At 30.7% G+C, this 25377-nt stretch overlaps 1 protein-coding gene across 3 annotated transcripts in view; it reads left to right on the forward strand.

Annotated features, from left to right (window-relative positions):
- LOC124375215 (segmentation protein cap'n'collar) overlaps positions 1 to 24839 on the forward strand; it is a 230454-nt gene extending 205615 nt beyond the window's left edge. For all 3 annotated transcript variants that reach the window (XM_046833335.1, XM_046833334.1, XM_046833336.1), the window contains 9 exons: positions 1282 to 1412; positions 2533 to 2629; positions 9668 to 9875; positions 13136 to 13281; positions 15447 to 15623; positions 18433 to 18537; positions 18653 to 18840; positions 19531 to 19704; positions 21482 to 24839. In XM_046833335.1, the coding sequence (XP_046689291.1) occupies positions 1282 to 1412; positions 2533 to 2629; positions 9668 to 9875; positions 13136 to 13281; positions 15447 to 15623; positions 18433 to 18537; positions 18653 to 18840; positions 19531 to 19704; positions 21482 to 21649 (1394 nt within the window). In that variant the 3' untranslated portion in view covers positions 21650 to 24839. The remainder of the gene's footprint in view (positions 1 to 1281; positions 1413 to 2532; positions 2630 to 9667; positions 9876 to 13135; positions 13282 to 15446; positions 15624 to 18432; positions 18538 to 18652; positions 18841 to 19530; positions 19705 to 21481) is intronic.
- The last annotated feature ends 538 nt before the right edge of the window (positions 24840 to 25377 follow it).

A 25377-nucleotide genomic window follows, 5' to 3' on the forward strand; every position in this document is an offset into this window, starting at 1 on the left:
TGTATGTTTGTCCTTTATGGAATCGTGAACTATTGGACCGATCATGATGAAAATTTGTACGTATATGTATTTTTCCACGGAGAAGGTTTATATGCTATGCCCATTGATGTTATCCCTTTCCCGATTCAGGATTCCGCCCCACTGGTTACAGAAATACCCATAAGAAATGCATTGCAGCAAACATATGTTAACGTCTTTTCAAATTTTTAATCAGCTGTTCTTTGTATATTATAAAATATAGAGCTGTCAAATTATTTAAAATGTAAGTACAACTATAATAATAGTTATGAAGGATTAATATTAATAATATTAATAAAGTTAGAAAGCATCTATCCGTGTGTGAACAGCCGGTTCAATTGGATCGGATACATTATGTGATTCGGAGTGCTGATTAACATCTTATAAATTCAAACGCATTTTTTACGTTGTTCCCGTACAATTATGCCTCCAAAGCGACAAGCAATTGGTCGATCTACACCTCAAGCTCGGAAGAATAGAGCAATACGAGCCTCAGAATCAGACGAGCAACGAGTATTAAGGCTGGAAAATATTCGAGTACATGCCGCTGAAACCCGTTCGACGGAATCATCTGAACAACGAAAATTGAGGTTGGAAACTAATCCAATACGTACTACTCAGGCCCGTTCGTCTGAGACAACTGAACAACGGGAAAGAAGGCTGCAAAATATTAGAATAAGCAACGTTCGATCAAGACGAACGTTGCACATTGATTTAAATCTTGCTGCATTCTATCACTATGAAAATTTGTATTTATTTGTATTTTTCTATGTAGAAGGTTTATATGCAATGCCCATTGATGTAACTCACCACCAAGCTGTACTGTAAGATATAAAAGTTATCAAAGCGCCTTCACATTATAAACTGCAATTAAGACACAGTTACGTATATTAAATAGCCAAACACTATTTGAAGGCAAAGAAATATACGGGCAAAGCTTAAGAGACGCGTGCGAAGCCGCGGGAAATAGCTAGTTATATATAAATATCTAAAGCTATACAAATATCTATACAAATCATTTCTAGATCACCATATTAGTTTAAAAACTGATTATGTGAGAAATATACAGTTTTATCAGTAAGATTGTCAGTAAGATGTCATACAGTAATAAAATGTAATTTTTAAAAGTATTCCATTTTCAGAAGATTTTTTTTAGGTTTTCAAACAGCTTTACGAAGGCCCCAGCTCCCCTGAATCCTCTTGTGGGTGATTGTGATTAATTGTTTGTACCAAAATTAATAAAGTAACTTTGTTGTATATTAGGAGGAGGTTCCAACTTGGGCAATGCAGTAGCGACCTCAATGAACCTGACTAACAGCAGTGAGCCTATCGGAGGGGAACATCAGAATGTCAACTTCAAGATTGAGAACCCCCATGATATGATGTATTATCAGGTATGTGTACTTGGGTGTGACAAGTTGTAATGCACTGGTGCCTTGTTAGAAGTTCTCTTCTCAGGACAGTACGTCTTCAGTTGAACGGAATACTTAGAATAACCAACACATTTATTTTTCTTGTATTTGAGCTAAACTGTTTTTCTTACATTTAATGAAGTCACTCTCATCCATTTCTCTGTAATCAATGTGGCCTGAGAGTAATGTTTCAATATACTTCCCATCACTTCCTTTAGTTATGTTATGCATCCAATGTTATAACTCTGGAGATTAGTAAAAACCAGCAGCAATTCATGTAGTTAGATTAAAATTGATTTTTGCTTGCATAAAAACACAGTACTTCATCTATATGGATATCATTATATATATATATATATATATATATATATATATATATATATATATATATATATATAAAAATTTTGTAGTAAATACAAAATTGTTTTGTAAAAATATTTAGATCCTATATATAAGGATTGTTGAAAGCAAATAATGATCCTTTATTCAAATCGCCACATTTTATTAGACTGGATAAATTTTACAGGCTAGAGGGGAGTTTTCTAACAGCTTAGATCATCTAACGACTAATATAAAAAATTTGAATAGTCTCTCGTTTTCAGTTTTTGTTTGAAATTTAATTAGTATGTATATAATAAATATTTATATTAAATTTTAAAATGTAATTATCAACAACTTTCCATTTGTATTAATATTTTATTAGTCTGTCAGTTTCAATTTTTGTTAGAAATTTATAAATGTACGTGGTGTATAATAAATGTATGTTTAGTTTTCAAGTTTTATTATTATTATCTGCCTGCATTATTAACTAATAATAATAGCTATATTTCCTAAAAATAAAAAGAACTTTACTAAGACCTGCTTAATATTGGAAGAGATTGCTCCAGAAGGGTAATTAACAAGATCTCGTACATGTATCCGTATGAAGGAAGGGTCATTGAAGGCGTTCAGTGAGTCAATGTGATATCTAATTGTGGCAGGTATCAATGTATGTATTAAGCCTTAGTACAATAGCGGATGACGGGGCAGTTTAGGGCCATTAACATATTCATGGCTAGTGTGAATGGAGTGGGCTGGTGTTATTCTGATGGAAATGTTACAGAATGGGACAACCGAGATGAACCACACGACTGATGGGTTCCTGTCGTCCATCCTCAATGATGAAGACCTCCAGCTTATGGATATGGCGATGAATGAAGGTAACTTTACACCAGTTAATCGCCACTTTAATTTGTAATGTTAAATACAGCATGTGTTATGAGTTCTCTTAAATACAAACAAGCTTATTTTGTGGTATTATATATGTTTTCAAATTGTTTTAATGTGTTAATTGATTTGTTAATATTATTCATAAAAAACCCAACTGCTTTTTCACACAGATTATTCTCTTGAATGGCTAAACTTTGTAGAGTACTCTTTTCGCTCCTGTATGGTGACAGCTAGTAAAGTTCAGGTATACTAGCTGTTAATATGAATTTTATTTTTTAGAAATCCTTCTTCCAAAAATTCATAAGAAAGAAATAATTGTACGGGAATATTTTTAAATAAACTGTAATCTAGGAAATGTGTTGAGGAAAGTCTCTGTGGAGATCTTCACTATGTTGCCATAATAAGAAAATATTATCAGTGTAACGATAACAGATCAAAGTAAGTTTGTTTTGGAATTAAAAAATATTTTCAGATGTCCTTGTGAAAACATTTACATAATAGCAATCCATGTGTGTTCCCATGGCTGTACCTTGTAGTTTTAAATAGAAATGATTGTAAAATTTTAAAATAGTTAATCGTTATTACAAACTCTATACAATTTTTGAATGAAGGGAGTAGTTTTGAATATGTAGATGTATTATCTAGGAAATGCTTAGTTTTTTATGCTTTCATCAAATGCGATGTTGTATTCAAGTATATGACATCAGCTGTGATAAGGATTATATTATCTGATAAATGTTGCTTGATTTTGCAAAGCTCAACAATAAAATCATCAGTATTTTTGTACATAAGCTGAAGTAGTTTCATGCTAAGCTACAGCTGGTTGTCGGTGTAATCTTGTAGTAGTTGTGTAGAGCTCTTGCAACTAACTACAATCAGACTCCTCATGTGGTCTAACACTATTTAAATACAGGGTGTAAATTAAGTCCTAATGCCTGGTTATATTCCAAATGATTGAGATATTGATCTACAATCTTCACCAAACTTATTAAAATACTGGATTTTCTGAGGATAAAAGAATTTCTTCATCCTTTTTCAAAGGGGAGTAGAAGGGGGTAACTTTAAATTTTAAAATTAAAACACCTATATAATTACTTATGTCCTTTTACAGGTCAATTAAAAAGAAACACAATGACACTAAGAACAGATCTCTACAACGTTTCTAACAAAAGTTATGGGCAAATAACGCAAAAAATAATCAGTAGGGAAAATGTCAATTTCTTACACATATCAACTCAATGCAGGAGTGATATCTTTCAGTAAGACTTTGAGGTGCCCAGCTTATCCCTTTACGTAGTGTGTAATTTTTTTAGTGTGTATAGTTTAGGTAAGAGGTGTCTTTTTCTAAGGCATTATAATGTAAGGGGTTATTTGCCCATAACGTTTGCTAGGAACGTGATAGAGAAGTTATCTTCATGTCATTGTGTTTCTATTAAATAGCCTTCTAAAGTTACATTTTACAAGATAGGGTTTGCAATTTGAAAATTTAAAGTTACCCCCTTCTACTCTGTTTTAAAAAGGGGGGGGGATTTTTGTATCCTCAGAAAAACCAGTATTTTAATAAGTAAGGTGAAGATTGTACATCAATATCTCAATCCTTTTGGAATACATCCAGGCGTATCAGGACTTAATTTACACTCTGTATATATTCAATTAATATTATAAATATGAAAAATTGTTAAAATTTTTTTAGATGTTTGAAAATCATTCATACAAAACATAGTGGACAGATATATTCCAAATTTGGCATGTAAAATACTTCGTTATCAGAATAAAGCATAGACGTATTTTATTCCATATACCATTACCATTTCATGGTTTTTTTCTCTAAATATTTAAGTAGTTTATAGGCAATTATATACTTTAAAGATTGGTAAAATTGTTCACAGCTGATTGAATTGACAGAACGCAATGTGCCATGCAGTATCATGAATAAATACTGCTGTTGTAGTGTGATACACATAGCAATGACAATAGTATTAACTACTACAGATGGAACCTATCAAAAGTGACAAATTCAATTTAATGAACATAGCTGTAAATGTGTGCATGAAATCTACTTGAATTTTGCATCCTTTGACAATATATATTTACAAAAGATGATGGAATAAAAACGGAGGAGCCGGGTTCCAACATGACTCTATGAACCATTCACTCCATTACTACAATTTGAGGAAACAAGTGAGCACACTGACTATTTCAAATGGAATCAAAAAGCAATGCACCAGACACTAAGCAAAATTTGTTTATGGCAAAAAACCATTAAGGTGTCAGAAAATCTGTTTTACACTGATGAGGGATACAATAGGTAAACAAAAACTTGTATAATTCCTTGACTAAACAAAAGAAATATGATAATATAGAGAACTGGTATTGGAAAGCATATTTGTGTCATACTTTATAGGAAAGGCTGAAAAATAGGCATACATTTTCTTTTAGGAAATTAAACAAATTGCAAATATTATTAGCTATATGTAATGGTTTGAAAAGTCTTGTCTGTGTGTATAAAAATGTTACATTCTCCAACTTCAAACTTCTAAAACACTTGTCTTTAAACTTAAATTCCAATCATTCTAATATGGATTAGAAGATTACAGTATCTTTCAGTGACCATCTCAGGAGTGATTTATATATTATATAAATAGGATATACATTAAATTTAAGTGACTCAGTTATTCAGCAAAAGATCGTATCCAGAGCCAATGCTGCAATATAAATAATTAAATATATATGCAATTTAGAGTCTGATTTAATTAAATGTGATATAACTGAGGTAATTTGGTGAAATGGAAATTAGGTTAATATGGAATGATCTCTGAAATGATAATATGAAATCTCCCTCCTATATTAGTAATCTCCCTTTTTATAGCAAAAACGTGTTTTAAGATTCGGTTCACCTGCAGATCAATGCTACTACCCTGGAAGTACAGTACATTGAGTTTTGCGATATTTTAACATATGGTCTTTATTTATCTATGAAACAGAAACATAAAAAATCGTTTTCATTTATAATCTACTTGGTCAGTCTGAAAATTTAGTTAATCAAATTTCAGTAATCGAACTGAATATGTATATACATACATTATTTATTAGTAAAAATTAGAAAAGGGGTAGCCATGCATTGGAAATGTATTTTGTAATAAGAAAATACATAGCGTTATCTCCCAATTTTATATTTAATTTTACTTTTTGGATTAAAAATTGTTAGTTGAAATATTGACATTGTGCATCCTAAGAAATGCTAGAACAAATTCATGTTAAATTTGTGAATAATACATGCAAGATGTGCCAGAATCTTTACTTATTATTTATATTGCAAAAATGTACATTTATTTCTTTGGAAGAAGTATATGTTTAATAGTTTGTCTCTCCACCAAAGACCTATTAACTAAATGATACTAATTTTCTTTAAGAAATGTGAACATTTTCAAATGAACATCTTGGAATTCATATAGTCAGAGATATTGGAATCGTTCTTGTGCACTGGAATAAACTATTGTAACTGTTATTTGGCTATATCATAAGTAAGGACTGAGAAGTAGAGCTAACTTTTGTAAATTGATAAGCAAGTGTTATCAGAAGAGTCTCAACAGTAGTGACCCACTTATCTCTCTCTCACCCACACATTTTATCACAATGATGTGAGTGGTATTTCCATTGCACAATACATGGAAACAGTTGTAAGTTGTCCTGTAACCATAATCATTTTTAGAATTGATTAAATGATGAGTGTCAGTGAACATTTTGTGTACAAGAAATAGTGTTTGATTCACATTGGATTGTAATGTAATGATTCAATGAACAAATAATCGTTACACAATATCGGGTGGCATGGCTACAGTAATCTTAACAGATATCCACTTCCTGGCAAGTGTGAGGCAATGTTGTGATGACAAGTGATTTGTCTGCGATTGATACCAAGACAGTCAGCAGTGTGTTGTGTCATGTGCAAACTGGCCACGGTTCATTGTCACTGTTGCTCTCATTGGCAAAAACTACTTGACGATGTCCTCTCAGGTATTTCTTTAAAATTCTTCTAAATATTTTAAACCCCAGTTTTTTGGGTTGGTTATTTGATGATTTTGTTTATCAGATGACTTATTTATTTAATACAAATGATATATTTAAAGAATGAGTTCATATAAGGAATATTGTTCACATGTTTTTATGGTCGATTTACAACTTTGGGCTCATCCTTATGTTCTTATTCCTTATATGATTAAGGTATAAGAGAATGCACATATTAACTTTATATTTTAGAAGTAAGAAAATGTTTGCTTTAAATTGCAACTTTTTAATGAATGGTATATTTAAAAAATTATTTTTAGTGTAAATAAAAAAAATGGATGATGCCAAATGTGAATAGGAAAGTTTGAACAATATTTTGACATTTCAAAATCGAAAGGAATTATACCAATAATTATAAAATGTCAGCAAATTGGTTTTTCAACATAATAGACATAGTAATTGTAATACAGTATTAGCCATAATAAACAGTACTGAAACTGAATCAGCTGTAGTTGCCTTCTCCATTTGCTGATTCAGTTGTCGATTGTTGCCACGGCTTCGTGTTCATTACTTCTTTCTTATTTGAGGTTAGTTTTAGCTAGCATGGTGCTAACAACGGTAGAGAAAGTTTTTATTGTAGATAATTATTTTCACTCATATGGAATTAGACGTGTGGGTGGGCCAAGCTTGTCATACACTGCATTACGTTTTCAGCAACATTTAAACAAAAACCCGCCTAGTAATGCTGTTATTCTTAGTGTTGTTGAAAAGTTACGAAGACCAGGTAGTGTTTTGACACAGCGAAAGGGCTTTTCAGGTTGCCCAACTACTGTTTGTACAAATGAAATCCATGGAAGAGTGTTGCAACAAGTGTTACAGTCACCGAAAAGAAGCCTAATGCGAGCGTCTCCCAAACTGAATATTAGCAATATGTCCATGCGAAAAATGTTCAAACCCATCAGTGGTTTTCCCTACAGGATACAACCTTTGAACTGAAGAAACAAACTAGCCAGAGTTCAGTATTGTTTATTTTGGCTAATACTGTATAATCTTAAATTATTGTATATACAACAATTAAGAATTATGCATGAAAGGGTGGTATGCATATATTTTAAATGCATAGATATAAAATATATAGCTTTTTGTTATTTTCTAAATTTTTAATTTTACTATGCATCCACCTTCCTAAGATCTATTCTTTCAATGTCATGTTTAATTTATTTATACAAAACAGGCAGTTACCGCATGTAACTTCGTAGGCTTTGCACATGTATCAATAAAAAAATTTGTCAAAAATTGTATTTTATGGCTGTTGTAATGTATTCCTGTCTTAGTATTTTTACGCCATTGTTGATTTTTGCCTTGTTTCATGATCAAGGAAATATATGTACATACACAGGTCTTAAAATCCTACTTCTATTACAAGACAACTAAGATGGGTTTTATTGGTAGTAAATGTTAGATATTAAGTTTGTTTTTTATATCTGCATTGTAGTACTGACATAGCACTACATACTTAATATTTACTAAAGTGTAAAAAGTATATATTACTAAAACTTTTAATTTTTTATCAGAATATATACTTACTTTGTACTCAAAAGTTGTTCCAGAAAAGGCAGAAATAAGAAGTGTTGTTTATATCAAGCTTACTCTAAACTCTCAAGACTATAATTGTAAACAAATTAAAAATAGTGGTTAAATTAATTAAACATATGGTTCTACTGCCATAAGACAATGTTTACACATAACAGTTCATAACATTTAATAATTTTATCAATGTATACTATTATATAAAGATCTCCTTTTTTCTATTTACTTCATTTATTCCATGAACTTTTCCTTACATTTTAATGGTTATTCTGTTATTCGGGAAGGAGACTAATTTAACAAATCAGAGATAATTATAATCAGTACAGCCATTCTTGAGTTATAAATAATGTAACTAACCCGAATTTGTTTTATGTATGTAGATTAAAATCTCTTAAATACGTGAAATGTCAATAAATTATTCAATTTAACCATGTTCTTAATATATATGCACAATCAACTTACATAAAATTTTAAGTAGGTACATCTCTTAAATTAACTTTGAATTCTCCTTTGAACATGTTCAAACTAGTATGAGTATAGTTTTTACCCCAGCAATAGAAAATTAAGTGATGTTCTGATGACAGCCCTCAGCAGGCTAAGGGGATAAATCATTTATTACATCATGTATAAAATAGTGATAAGAAACATGTATAAGGCGTGTTTAAATGCCAAATTACAATTTACATATTGATACTCGTATTTTTAACATCTTACACATGTCCTTGATGTATACAAAACTATAAATTAGGATGTAATTAACAGGTGACAAGAGCTCAGGTCCTGCAACTTTAAAATCTATTGTGAAAGTGGAATAACGTCGTGACACAGCTACAAATTCATTGTTACCTGCATTTTACCATTATTTATTAAACATTAAAATTTTAAATCTTTTACTAGTTTAAAATATACTCTAAAAAATTCTTTTAACATTTTCTTTCTTTATCTTTGGGTTTAAGTGAATAAGAATAACCCGATATTTCCTGGTGTGTTTAAGAAACATAGTTAAACATGAGATTTGATGATTTATTTTATTCCGTATTATGTTAGAAACAAAATTGTGTTCACAAAATGTTGCTGTTAAACGAAGTCATGTCCATTTTAATATAGGTTACTACAGTATATTGTTGGAATTGAATTTTTAAGTGTTTATTAGCAATCATAAAGATATGATGGGTTCCTATTGTTATCTACCTCTTAGTCATAAGACTCAATACCAGAAACTACAAGTGTTGTCTAGCTAACTCTAAAACACCAGATTAAAAGTATTAACTTGGTATTTTCCTAAAACATGTCAGATTTAGCTAACATCATCATTCTCAGAAGCTTTCATAGTAATTACTAACGGCTTAACAGTCGTAATGTTCTTTTCTTAAGAGACAAGTGCTGTCAATTAGAGCATGCGGAGCCTACATGTGAGTGAAAATGTGCAGGTATGTACACCATGCGAATGCTGGAGGGCACAGGTGGGGGAGCAACGGGTCACTCCCAGCCCCACGAACGAGGCACAGACTCCGACAGTGCTGTCAGTTCCATGGGCAGTGAGCGGGTTCCCTCCCTCTCTTCAGACAATGAGTGGATGGAGACCAACTCTGACTCTGGCCACACACCAGCCGATCATTACACCACAGACTACCATGGGTCAGTTTTATAATGTCATAATATCAGTACTAATGATACAGCATTAAAATTATTGCTGAGGACCTGAGTTTAAAATGTTGTATGTAATTAAACTATAAGCTATAAAGCGGTATAACTATTTTTATATATCTCAAATTGTAGACTCAGTAATTGTATTTGACAAATACCATTGAAAAATAATCCGGCTCATGGAGGGTGTCATAGTAATATTAAACGTAAGAATGGGCTGAGTCATACCTTATTTTAAAGGTCTCATTTAGTTGACTTAAATGCCACAAACCCTGTCTCAAAAAGTTAATTCAGTCAGAAAAATGGAGGCGTGTAGAAGAACACAACTAACCAAAAATATCTGGGGAAACATCCATTACAATACAATGGCAACTTACAATAACAGTTAATAAAAGATAATACAAGAGACTGTACTAACAACAGAAGAACAATTACAATATGTGTTCAAAGTGCTCTTGTTTGGCAGTGTGGCAACTTGTACCAAATCCTTTGAACATCATTTTGTAATACACCATGAGATATTCGTTGAGCTTCTCCCGTTATGCACTGGATAAACTGCCTTTTGCTCGCAGGCTTAGTTTTATTAACTATTTATTTTAAATATCCCAATAAGAAATAATCTAGAAGGTTTAGATCAGATGATCTGTGTGGCCACACTATATTTTCCTCTATATCTGATCCAATGATGGTGAAAATTTCAAGTCCAGTAGTGTTCTTTTCTTAACAACATAAAATTAAAATTAATGTCTATTAACATTTTGCCCCAGCAAAACTCGTAAAATGGAATTGTACAGCTATAATAGGTAAGAATTCCCCTCATAATTCCATTGACTATGAAAGGTTCAACAATGTGAGTTTCAAGAATTCCAGTCCAGACGTTAACTTTTTCAGATCTCAGTGTATGGCTTTCCCACCTAATGAGGGTTTTCATCACTCCAATAATGACAGTTGTGCCTACATACCTTTCCATTCCAGATATGGATCTACCACTTCTTTGATAGCCTTTAATACAATCAGCCTCCTCAAAATATTGTATTGTATGAATACACCAGAATCAATATGGGGTCTTTGGAGAAATCTTTGGCAATAAGCTTAAGCAAATAAGTAACTTCTTCAAAGGATTGTACCCGGTCACCATATCCCTCATCATAGTAAAGTTATTCTCTACATTTTAATGCCAGAACTTTCAAAAGCTCATAGATATTGTTTGCTACTATTTATAAAATTTTGACTTCCTTCATAAAGCTCAATAGGTAAATTGACTGTTTAAACACTGACCACTCTGATTGATGAGGTAGTCACCAAGGCCTGGTTAAGTGATGAGACATATTTATTTGTTTATGGAGAAAACCATATTAACAGAAATTCACCAACATTAGTTAGAAACATAATCAAAGTAGCAATGTCATGTAATCCTTTTACTAATGGATGGGAAGTTACTAAAATTATAAAAAATAACTTTAATTTGTAGGATTAAGATCAGTTTTAATAAATTCCTTCAACTGAGCATCGGCTTTTATTACCATTTATATATGAGAGTAATCATGCTTTACACCATTATTTATTTTTTGTTAGATGTTTTCTTCTACATTTCACCATTTCTGTACTAAATGAGACCTTTAAAATAAGGTGTGACTTGACAAGTTCTTACATTTAAGATTTCTATAAAAAATAATTACGAACACACAGTTTGTCAAACAATAATAAATAATGCAAAGTGTGAATAGATTTCTTCATCCTTCCTGACAAATCAACGTCATAAGATTGACAAAATTTAGATCTCCTGTTTTGTAAAGAATAATGGATATTTAAATATTACGACTGAGAGATAGTCCTTCTCTCAGGATTAGAAAATGTTGTGGTGGAACATTTATTGATCTTACCCATACCTCATAAAGAATTTTAAAAATATGGACTTTGGAAAAATATCCATCATTGAATAACTTCAAAATTAAACTAGCAAAGTTTGTCAGGTGTTAAACATATCCATTAACAGTGTTATCACAAATATAAAGTTGTATGATTAATATAACAATGTCCCAATATAATATCTACTACATCACTTTAGTACCATAAAAACGCATTAAACAGTTAACTGTAAACACCAAATTAAAAGAAATGTTTCATTGGCATATAATATACAATCAGTGGTTAACAATCTAATCAAGAAACAAACGTGAATAATAATAATTGAAATATAAATATTCATAAAAACTGAAATAGAACTAATTCGTTAAACAAAAATTACTTTTTATGTATCCAAGAACCTATTGACAAACAGCATCTAATTTATAAATATTACTTAAAACATGGGGCGTAATTAAATAAGATGGAATAGTTGTTAACCTGGAACTATAACATCCAGTAAAATTTAGAATGTTTGAAAAAATAAACACATTTTGAGAATAGAGATATTCATTTAGTGGGTGTTTTCAATTAATTAAAAAAGAATTGTTTTATGGATAAAGAAAATAGATTTTTTTATGTAACAAATAAAAATCCTATAAATTCACCTGTCTGTGGTTTGTACTATCATTCATCCAACAGATAGGTCAAATTAATTTAATCTGGATAAAAGTAATGTTTGGAATTTATTTTTAAACTACTTTTGAAGCACAAGACCATAGTTTAATTTAATAGTCTAATCGGAACCTCACTGTCACAAATGTCTCAGTCAAGATTTGGGTTATCTAAATTCCAATGTAGTGTATAATGTGTACACTTTGTCTACATATGAGTAATATGAATGTGTGCTCAGCAAAAATGTTGTGGTGGTATAACTACAGTTACTCAGGCTGGCAGCATGCCGCATGTAGAGAGATCTTCAAAACCCACAATATCCCTTTACATGTTTTTTTGATTACTTAAATTACTTTAAAAATTTTATTAAATTGTTATTAAGTTAAATAAAAGTGTTATCGTACTTGACTTCCAGATAAACCGCTGTCTTTCTGTACCAAACCTACCTTCACGGACCCTTTCTTAAGAAATTACACTTTTCATTTTATTTATGTTTTGACAAATCTGACATAAATAGATTATATTCTTAAATATTTTTACATATATATGCTCCCAAATTTATTTATCAATTAAATTTTAATTTGACATTGTTACGCTACATCACAGAAGGTGGTACCAATACCCACAGTCTATCCCAACCCTCAGTCGAGATTTGTGTGATATAGATTCTAATGTTATGTATAAGTGTGTACACCTTTTTCTACACATCAGTAATATGAATGTGTGCTCAGCAAGCTGCGGTGGTGTGACTACAGTTACTCGGGCCGTCAGCATGCCGCAGAAGGTGGTGCTAACAGTCACAGGCTACCCCAACCCTCAGTTGCCCAGAAGAAGCACCACATGTACGGCAAGAGATACTTCCAGGAGCAAGTCGCAAGTGAGTCTTCTTTCACTTTTCATTCCAATTTTACAATTTCATATAATTTTTATTTGGTATTACAAAACTTTTAATGAACCCATAATATTTACTACTAATTTTAATAAATCCAGTTCAATCTTCTAAATAAAATATTTTATATGAAAAAATTCTTTTTATATAAAAATATTAAGTTTGCATTGAAAGAGTATTGAAAAAAATGAAAATATTAAACAAATCAAGCACAAGTGTCATTCATGCATTAAACTAAAATGTGTGGAGCATGATGAAATTGACAAACTGTTTCAAAAGCAGTACTATTAGAAACAGTATTTTATTATTAAACAAATTACTTGTAGCTATGAAAATGTGGTTTATAAACTATCATGTCAACTTTGAAGACTACATTGGTGTAACATTAAAATCACTCATGCAACGGGTGAACAATCAAACAATGTTTGGCAATAAAATTCAATATTATACCCTAGAAGAAATCAAATTTTTATTACTCTACATATGTTTTATTTACTTGTTTGGATACCATGTGTTATGAACCATACCCGATTTGTTTAAACTTTTTTATTCTTATATTTGTTTTTTATATTATACTTTTGAAAATGTTACTTAAGTGATAAAACGTCAAGCAGATAGTCACCACCTTCATTGTCACTCCATACTGAGTGATCTGGAGTACTCTCAATCTGATTCTTTGCTGTAATGTATTTGTCACAGTCAAAATGTTAAAAAATATATTGTTTTTTTATAAACTTATAGAAAAACATGACAAAAGTCTGAAGACCTGCTTCAAAAATGTTTTAGAAAGCATTATTCTGCACATGTTCCCTTCTAAAGCACATGAGATGACCATTAGCTGATAAATCGTGCATTCATAAGAAAGTCACAAGGAAAATATAATAAGTCACATAAACACGGATGAGCATATGTCAGATAAATGTCATTATTAAAATTATAAATACAAAGAAAATCTTACCATGTTATATATTATCGTTGTATGATGAAATAATTAAAATTAATGATTTGTAGTAAAAAATTGGAATAGAGGTTAAAACTAAAATTTGTCCTTAGTAAACAATGTACATAATAAAATACTTATTATTTTTATTAAGTAAGAATTTGGCTGCAGTTAAGGAATTGGCTGCCAATAACTATGTAATGATCACCAATTTCTACCAAAAATATACAAATAAACTTTCAGATTATATACTAAAATTAGAAATATATTGTAGTACACTTAATTTTGAGATGTATTAAAGAAACTGCAGCATACCAACAGCTAATTGAATCTTTTGATCTACTGTTTTCTATTGCAGAACACTTCTTTTTTAGAGTAGTGTCTCTAGTTTGTCACAGGATGTAAAAAGCTTCCTTATGTATTGAATCAAATGTCCAGCAGTAATTTTACAAGAATGAACATAATGCACATTGGCACTTGTAAGTTTAAAAATCACAACTGAATTACAATATGACATTATAAAATACCAAACAAATATATCAAATAACAGCCACAGTCTCCATCAGTGAAATTGTTAGTGATACAAATGGTTTTTGTGCTAAAATATTAAACTGGCACATTTTTAGTTCAATATATGTGGTTCACTTCTGTATATATTCAGTGCTTAAAATATTTATTTGTTCTGATGTGTAGAGGTCTACACAAGTATTGGATTTATTTTGTCACAATATGATTTTGATGTAAAGATTCTGTAACAATATTAACAATTTTTACTTATAAAATAACACCCTTTTAGAAATCTTGATCAAAATATAAATAAACCCTGCAATACAGACTGTAATGGAAAGAAAACATGAGTTAGCAATACCTAGTTAGTTAGTATACAAATACCTATCCTTGAAGAAATAATGTCAGTTCATAAATTACATTATTTCTGACCGTGTTCAAAGAACATATGAGAATGTTAAAGAAATAAATACTCTCCCTCATGAAGGGTTTTACTGAGTGACTGATTAACTACCTTATATGACTATAAATTTCAATTCAGAGTTTTTTTTTCTAAGATTTACAAATGGAAAGAGTATTAGATTGTAAAATGATGTTCCCTGCTAATTCCAAAACAAACTGTTTGGACCTCCCTTCTTGGATATTTAAGAGTGAGCTTTCTTAGATTTGTTTGTAACATGTTCCTGACGGGAGTATCTTTAAACAGCATCCAGCTCCAACAGCAGTGTGGTGGTGGGCAGTCCAGGTCCCTGCACTCCAACAGCCAAGTTTGACTATGGAGCCAGTGACGGAGCATTCTCTGCTCTCCACCATGCAGAGCCCAAGGCCAGTCCTGAGATGAAGTACAGTTGCAGTGTGGAGTTCAGCAGACACCTACATTCAGGTTAGAAAATAGTTACAAATTAACAATGTTTAATTACTTTCCTTCTACTGAATCAACTGAAGTATTGGAGAAATACTGTTAAAGTTATTAAAAGTTTCGTAACAATAAATTTTATATCTTTAAATTTTATTATCGTATATAAAAATTGTTTTAAAATCCTCTGTAATCAAACTACTAACCATGATAACTGTAATAATTATTTGCTGATTGATGATTAAACTTGGCTTCACAATTAATTGTACTTGCACTTGGATAAATTTGTTAGTCAGGTTACTTAGGTAAATTGTTTGAAATGGAGGGCATACACATGGAGGGCAACATTTAAACTTTTTTGCACATTGTTGAAGCTGTTACATTCTTACAACATTTTATGTGGAGATTATGATCCCATACAGAGCAAAAATAAAGTGTTTAACAAACTCTGCATTTTTAGAAATTACTTAATTGCTAAAAAAAATTTTAATATCTTGTAAGTTTTTAAGTTGGTGGGATTTTCAAATATTCGGAACAATAATTAACATGTCAGCAATTAGTCTTGACAACAACAATATTCTAAAATTTTACATTGAAAAACTATAAATTTATCTTGCATTTTATACTCCTAGATTAATACATTTTAAAGCAGTCAGATACATAAACTAACTTTCTTCCAGTAGTGTTGGAAAGACATTTTTCAGTACTTAAAATGTATTAACTATTAAAAATACTTCTATTTCATGAATTTTATTTTTTTTTATTTTACCAAGGATTTCTAAGAGCCACATATAAAATAGTGGCAAGAACCAATAATGTCAGTAGAATTATAGAGGAAAAGTCATACTACATCAACATAGTGTCAACATCAAGCAGGTGCTCAAAACCCTACAATATATGCTGAGTGTCCAACAAAATTATAGTATTTCTTTTATTTATTCTTTAAAATCTTGCATATGCCAACATTTTCTTCTATATTTCTAAATTAAGATCCAATAAATAGTTTAACCCTAGAGCTGGCAATGGTGTCACTCTGTACTGGCGGCTCTATTTTAACAGCCTCGCAGACGTTTCTTATAATGTATCACATTTCATAACTGTTAGTCCAAATATAAACTATTATATGTCAATGTATTCACAATTATATGGAGAGCATTATAATAACAATATCCTATTGTTTCCATGGAAACATACTTTTGTTTTTTTTTTTTACAAAATGTAAGAAAACATTTTTTTTGACATTATATTTGTAAATATTCCGTTGTATAACTGTTTAGCAATAAGCTTTACATCAAAACTGTAAATGTATAACTTATTCAAAATTTTGTCCTGATTCCAAAAATATATAATTATTGTAACTTTTACCTCAAAACGTATGTGTTACAGGGCTTTGTATGAAAAAATCACGCGTATTTACTTATTTTCAAAAATGCGTAGATTTCTAAATAAATATTATTTTTCATGGGTAAACATAATCTCATGACTGCATTTTTACTTATATAAGTATGACAGATAAAACAAAAATAAAATAAAATAATAAATTTTAATCTTACCTTATTTACATATGTACAATATATACAAAGTTTCATTTTTCACTCAGCGTCACTAGATTTATCGGTCTCTAAAGTTTTCACCCATACTAAAACTATAACCTAAGAAAGCTAAAAAACAATAATAACAACACTAAAACACTATAAAATACAATATCCACAAATACTATTGGATTCGTAACCTAAAACAGAAAACCCGGCAATTGTTTACAGTTTAACAACAATGTGGTTGACTCGTACTATGTTCACGTCAGCTGTCCATAGAGAACGATGTTTTACGGTAAACAAAGAAGACAATAATCGAAGTAAGAACAGTAAATCGGTACTATAGTTAATGCTGTTCCAGAATATATCAAATAAAAATCATTTATATGATCTTAATTGCCTAAAATTTCAATAACTGTACATGTCTACTTTGGCGACGAATATTCGTCGTTGCCAAATCGGACGGGCCTTTGGCGACGAAAATTCGTTTCATACCAGCTGGAGGGTTAAAAGAGCTTAGATCGAAAGTCACACCTGTGAAGAGGGCTAATTGGGTTTATCTGTGATTCCACTATCTTACCAAAAAACTCAAGATCTACGGATGCTTAGTCTGTCAACGATCATGTGTAAGAGTAGATATTTACATGTTATTTTTGGAGTTAACAGTTACATTTGAGCACGTTTTACTTATTAATATTGTAATTCATGTATTTATATTTATACATTTGGTTAAGCCTCAGTGAATCATGAAAAATTCTCCTTTTCTCATTGCGAAAGTGCATTACCTAACAACTGCTGTCAGTTTTGGTCTAAAGTTGTTAACTGAAAAGCCCAACCAAATATTTCAAGATTTGATATTCGACCGGAAAACGTAGATGATTCTTGCCATGGCACTGGCCAGTTAAGCCTAAGATATAACATTCTATTTAAGTTATTATCTTAATTTTGATTTGTTTGTATTGTTTTGGCACATATATCTGTCTACTGTACTTTTCTAACGCTTGTACATTATATTTTAATTATCTTACTTTTAGTTCATGCACAGTTTAGGTTCTCAATGATTTAAATTAAACTATATGTTGTTCTTCATACATAAAACAAAGTTTATTTTTAGATAAACTGAGTACAAAAATTATGGTTGGAGATTTTGCATAGCAAATGTCAATAAAAATCTTTTAAAATTTGTTTCTACTGTGTAAAATAATTTTATTTTCACCAAATATATGTTTGTGTAGAAAACGTGTACATTTAAATATGATCAAGACAGGAAATCACAACAATGGGTTTATGGTTAATTGCAGGAGTACGAGCACCCGTGGAACACGTGCTACACAACCACACCTACCACCTGCCTCCCGACCAGACGGGTGCCATGCAGAGACCTATTACCCGAGATAAGCAGAAAGGTCAGTTGTTTCTTCCTAGCTTTTCTAAATGTATATATAGTATCACTATATGAACACAAAAAATTTAACTATACAAAATACTTAAATTAACGTTTGGGTGTGTATGTTTACCCAGGACGCCGCAGTGATGAGGAGCCGATGACACGGGATGAGAAGCGAGCTAGAGCTCTCAATGTACCGATTCCGGTACCTGACATCATCAACTTGCCAATGGACGAGTTCAACGAACGACTGTCCAAGTACGATCTCAGTGAGACCCAGCTCTCTCTCATCAGAGACATTCGCCGCCGAGGCAAGAATAAGGTGCAACTTTGAACTTTTGTAGATTTGCTATGCTTAAATAATTTAAGACATATGATATCAATGTTCATAGAACACACTTAGCGATAATGTAATCTAAAAACAACCATCTTGCTTCTGTTTTTTTCTGTGTGCATCAAAGATTATACTTTACCTTCTCTTAGTAATTGCATATTGCACATAAAACTGACGTATCATAAGTCACAGTGAATCAAGAGTGGTGATGGTCGTGTGTTACAACTTTGTTACCTTCTATCCAAACCCAAATTTTCAGTGGAGTATTACCTTATCGAGAGTGTACAAGATGATGAAGCATCGCAGACAAGCTTTCACCTGCATGCTCACAATCTTGAGATTGTCATGGGTGCATACTATGTACTTCTCTTAGTTAAGACTATGGACTAGTAGAAGCTATTGGGTTTGCCTGGAGTGGAGATAGATTGATTGGATATCAAAAATTAAGAATCCATTTTTATTCAGATAAGTTTCTCATGTTCAAACAAAGTGTTGACTAATGACAAGTCTTGCTATATCATAATATTGTGCACTATGTGACAACAACAGTACTCGATAGTGCATCCGTACCAAGTACGAGTTTGAGTTGTACAGTTTTGATTCCATTTCATTGTATGTTTTATCCAATAAAAGTCATGCAATTGAAAGATAATAGGGTGTAATTTGTGTTGTGTGTAGGTTGCAGCACAGAACTGTCGTAAACGCAAACTGGACCAGATCATGAGTCTTGCAGATGAAGTGAAACAGATGAGGGACAGAAAACATAGACTCGTACGAGAACGTGACTTTCTGGTTGCAGAGACTCAGAGAATGAAGAACAAATACACTCAGCTGTATAGGCATATATTCCAGGTACTAACCTTAGTAAACTGTGATCAATACTTTTATGCATTGGTTTATTGGTGGAATATGATTTTCATTAAACATGTTTAACAAGTATCTTAATTATCGGTTCAGGTATATGTCTGTTAGTGTTTGTTCTTCCAGTTTGTTGTGATTACATTCCTATCTTTTATTTTTATTTAATAAAAATACAATTTTGTTCCTTATGCTTTTATGGGGTAAAACTGAATCGGGGTATTTATGAGGATGAGGGTGTAAAGGAGGGTATAGAACAGTCATGGTCTTGTAATGGCAGTACAGATTGAACATGGTGAAAAGTTACTCCAGTTATTATTAATTACATTTTAATTAATCACACAGTGCACTATTGTATTAGATTCACCCACCTTGTACGTCACCACTACATGGGAAGAAGGTCTATGTAGTGTCTTTTTGAGTATTAAACTCTTTTAATAATACATACTTTAAAATACTAATGACATTGACACCAACTGGTTATGTTTCATGGAATCACTATTCTAACTAATATTTAGTTAATAAAGGAAAGCCCAATTATAATTAATGGCCATTGTAATTTACTCTGGTCTTAGTAATTTTTGTGCAACTGTTGATTTTGCCTTGTTTCCCTGATAATAATATATATAAAAAAAAAAAATATATACACACACACACACACACACACAAGTCTAAAAAGCTTACTTCTGTCAAAAGACAACTAAGATGGATTTTATAAGTTTTTAAATGTATAGTTAAAGTTAGATAGTAACCTTGCCTTTGATACATGCATTACAGTACTGACCAAGCACTGAATACTTAATATTTGCTCAAATGTACATTGTTTAAAAGTATATTTTTATTAAAATTATTAATTTTCTTATCTGGAACTTTTCTTACTCTATGCTAAACAGCAGTTGCATAAAAGGTTTATATAAGAACTGATGTTACTATCAAGCTTACTCTATGCTTACAAAACTATAAATGTCAACAAATTGAAAATAGTGGTTAAATTAATTAAAGATGGTTGTGCTGTTATAAAATAATGTTTATACAGAGCAGCTGATAACATTTAACAGGATCTTTCACTTAATAATATTTGTTTGCTGTAATGCAACTTTAGAGACCAGTGAGGAATTTTTCAAATAAGAATAGGCCTATATGTTAACTATGGCCCATAAGAATATCCATGTAAAATATCAGTACAATCAGTCCAGTAGTTTTTATGGGACTAGGTAACACACAGGAAAAATACTATAAATAAAAAAAAATAAAATAAAAATATAAAGGGTATTAAAAAAAACACTATTAACCTTTTATGTTTCAAAGCTTATAATGATTGTTATGTAGGTATCTTCTCCATTTCACCACATATTGTTTGAGGCTGCGGTGTAGCTAAAATACTATAAAAAAATAGTCACAATTTTGCATGTCACTCATGCACACCTGTAAGCATTTTGCCAATTTTACTTTGGCAAGCTGTCATATTCATTGAATTCTAAAATATCTTGACTCCTTCCCTTTTCTTTGACACAACACAGAAGTTGTTGAAGTCTCAAATAGCAAGAACTCCATCTCAACATTGACTTTTGTATGTTTATCAATCTGTCTGCAAACTTCTCAGTTATCATGTGTATTTACTTATATTTGTATTACATTATAATAATATATATCTTAGTATTGACATAATGCCAAATGGATTGGCTTGACAGTGGGGACTATTCCTACTTTCTTATAAACAATAGTTTATTAAGAATCACACATTTGGAATGAGATAAATGTGTTTGTTTAGGCTCTCAGAGACTCGGAAGGTAATCCCTACTCTCCGTACGAGTGGAGCTTGCAGCAGTCAGCTGATGGTTCCGTGTTGCTGGTACCACGCAACAACACCTCATCCTCCCTTGTCGACTCGGAACCTCGGCCCAAGCACAAGGAACCAGATCCCTCCCGCAAACCTTGAGGCTGATTTGTGTGCATAATTGAATTTTAAATTCTATGTATATATTTTACATAAGACTCCCATTGTGTATATTGGAAAACAATAGTTTTATTCGCATTAAGGATTTATTTTTAACATTGAAAATGTTTAATATTACTAAGAAAACACCAAAAACTTTTAAATTTTTAAATTGGGTTAGCAATAATTTCCAAAGTTGCTATCAATGGATTCATTTTTTAACATTGACTTTTCTTGAGGATGTTTCACATTGTTCTAAATAAAGGATATGCATTTTTTTCTCAGTAATTTTGATTTACTGAGAACAGTTTGTAACTGTACCATTTATCAGCATTATTATTTTTTTATAGTTGCTAAGAATTAGTAGTGAAAAAAGGTTGTCAATAATTTAAATTTTTAAGTTAAGTATCATATATGTACATAATATTATTTAAGGTTATAATTGCCTTAGTGCATGATTATAAAAATATTAGTTTAGCGATTAATTTCATTTGGTCATTTATTTCTTAAGTGATTTTTATGAGAGCATATTTCCAATACCAAATAATTTGTAAAATTACATTTATTGCTTAGATATTATAAATTTAAAAAAATTTGATTTAATCATTGTATTAAAAGTTGGATATTGAAGTAAAAGAGAAAAACCTCCTTTTTTAGCATCTTTAGTTAAATTGAGTCTATTTGTTGCTGATTCCAAATTTAGTTCATCGAGTTTTGTAAAACTCAACTTCTTTATTATGGGCATTGAAATTTATCTGACATCTCTCTATTTTTTTCTATTTTTAAGGTAAGGATTACTTTTTTTACTTATTACTTAGTATGATAACTATCTGTTTATTTGATGTTTAGTGAAAAGTCAGAGAATGTTGAATAGTGTGAGGTTTATTTGAACTGTGTTTTGTCCAGTCTATGAATGTAATTAAAGCAGTTCTGCATTGAACATAATAGGCTTTAACACTTATTTCTCTTTAATCTATATAAAATTCCTAATGTACTATTTTATTTTTGTTTGAGGGGATCACACGATATATAAAAGAATAATTATTAGTAAAAATCTATTAAATATAGTATTTCTTTTAAAAATTTGCATAGGATAACAGTTGTAAAATATGTTATGTTGTGTCTTATGTAACAAATTATTGAAATCCAAAAATATAAATTTAATAAACAATTTCGGAAAGTGTGTTTAATAGATTAAAAAGTAAATTCAGTTGATTTGAAGAAAATGGATATAATGAATTATATTCAAGACAATACAGTCTAAATATAAAATACAAATAAGTGAATGGAAGTGTGTATATTTTTCTATCGTAAATACAATGAAATATTAGTAATTTTTAACACATTCACGATGATGGCTTATTTCTGGACTTTTTCAATACTAACGGCAAAAAACCATAATTGTGTTTTTAAGTTTAATATCTAAGTATAACTATAATAGTATGTAAACTTCACAATTTTTCACAAAACAAATGATTTCAATATGCTTTTTTTCAATTTTCCTCTGTGTACCCCAAGGTGTATCCAAAAAATGAATTTACAATCAAAACTAAGCAATCATGTGCCCAACAGGATACACAATAGTCCAAGGTGTTTATTTAAGTGCGGAATCAAATGTAACAAACCACGAAGACAAGCAAACAATAAATACACAATAAGAAATTACATAGGACTGTGTACCCCATTAGGCACTCAACATGCTTTACGCAAGCCCCATGTGCACCTGATCGGGTACACAACAGCAGTTGTGAAAAGTCACGTGTACCCAATGGGGTACACATCGTCATTAATGTGTTAAATAAATTGAAATAACTTTGTTACTTTAATATTTTTGTTTTTGTTTTACCAATAAATCTTAGAAGATGAAGATTAACACTTTTGTGAATATATTTAATTTGAAGTAGTTATTATAGCAATGTGTGGTGCAATTTTAGTGTAAAGAAATTTGGAAATTTGAATAAATATCTTCCCATCTGATACTGAATGAACTTTTGATTTGATTCTTGATTTTGCTTTGTGTTTCAAAGTTATTTAATTACTTTAAAAATATGATGATCAAACAATTATTTGTTAAAAAGAAAAACTATTTACATCTCATATTATATTGTAAATTGACTTAATTCTGACTTACTCTTGCTCATTTTTTAGAAATAAAAAATGTTCTTAGAAAACAAATAATCTCAAATTAGCTATAAATTACGTTGACTATATAGGCCATACATGGTAGCCTATATTTTTAGCTTCAAAAGATGTCTACTTTGTGACCACAGACTTAGGCAGCCATGAACCCCCCACTTACAGTATTTGATTGATTACATCCTTGATCTAGATTTTGTTTGTCATTCAAGAACTGTATTTGCTTAAAACATTCATTGTTCATAAGGAGTAAACCATTTAGAACTTTGAATTACATTGTTAGTCTTTATTTCTACTCCTCAAAATATACAGGGAAGTAAAGTGTTTTAAACTATTATAGGCAAGTAATGCAAATGTCTTTAAGCTGTCGGCTTCCTGCTTATTTCATTTTTAATAAAATTAAGGTTTATCTTTAATAACATCAAAGAATAATAATTAGTTGTGTTTAGGAAATATTTTTACTTTGTACCTGTGCTTTTTGTTAACCTTTTTATTTTTTTAATTGTTAGCCAAAGTATCTTTTTTGGTTAATGGGTTGAGCCTTTCCTATTTTCGTAAGAGATGTTGTAGATTTTGTTGTTTTTAATTAATATAACTCGATTAAGTTAAATAAATAGCTTAGCTTTTATGGTAGTTTAATAGAGTTATTAACACGTTTTTCACATAATATTTTGAGCTCTTAAGCTTTTAATGGCTTTAACATCAAAGTCAAAAAATAAGATTTTATCCAGTAAATTAAAAAAAGTACTCACTGCTATACAAATTGTGATGGATTCAAGGCAAGATTAAGACTAAGTGATGGCAACAGTCACCTGTTGCCTAGTATTGAATGGGCCCTGCCTTATAGTAAAATTGTAGTATTTTGTACATAATAGCTTATTGTGTATATTAACTATTTTTATAAGGGTGTTCGTATCGGGTCTATGCTCACAACACTGATCTCTGTACATATTGTGTATTTTTTAATGTTGCGTCTATCATTTTGTATTGTACAATTGTCATTTTGTTGATTTCAGAGTTATATTGTAATAAAGTGATGGGCTATCCTCTATAAAAAGTGCAAAATAATTAACCTCCTTTAAAAATTTGTGACCTCAAACTACAAACTGGCATCTCAATTATTTACTGAGCCACTCATATTTAGAATATCTTACAATATTCAAAGTTTTACAGTTATTTACATATTGATGATGTACATGATTGCAAAGTATTTTGTGATCTGTTGAGTTTTTTAGTGCCTATGGTGATTTAAAAATACTTCCAGTGCATATCTTATGGGTTTTGATCAATCCAACCCCCAAAGTATGTCTTAAAAATACAAAATGGGAAAATCATATTAGTTGGAGGCTTGACCACTAAACGAAATTGTGGACATCGTAGAAAATCTTATTTCAAATAAGTAAAAAAAACACACACTTCATCAAAAAATGCAGAATTTTAAAAATCGCTTACATGAGGATGGTATGGGTTCTAATCTAATACTAATCTAAGATCTGTAAAATGAGACCTCACCCATAATTCTATGACTAAAAATAAGGTTGTAAAAGTACATGAGGTTTCACATTGTTCTTATGGAACTACTAACAGTCAAGATG

This window comes from Homalodisca vitripennis, chromosome 1 (genome assembly GCF_021130785.1).
Source record: "Homalodisca vitripennis isolate AUS2020 chromosome 1, UT_GWSS_2.1, whole genome shotgun sequence".
Taxonomy (NCBI): Eukaryota; Metazoa; Arthropoda; class Insecta; order Hemiptera; family Cicadellidae; genus Homalodisca; species Homalodisca vitripennis.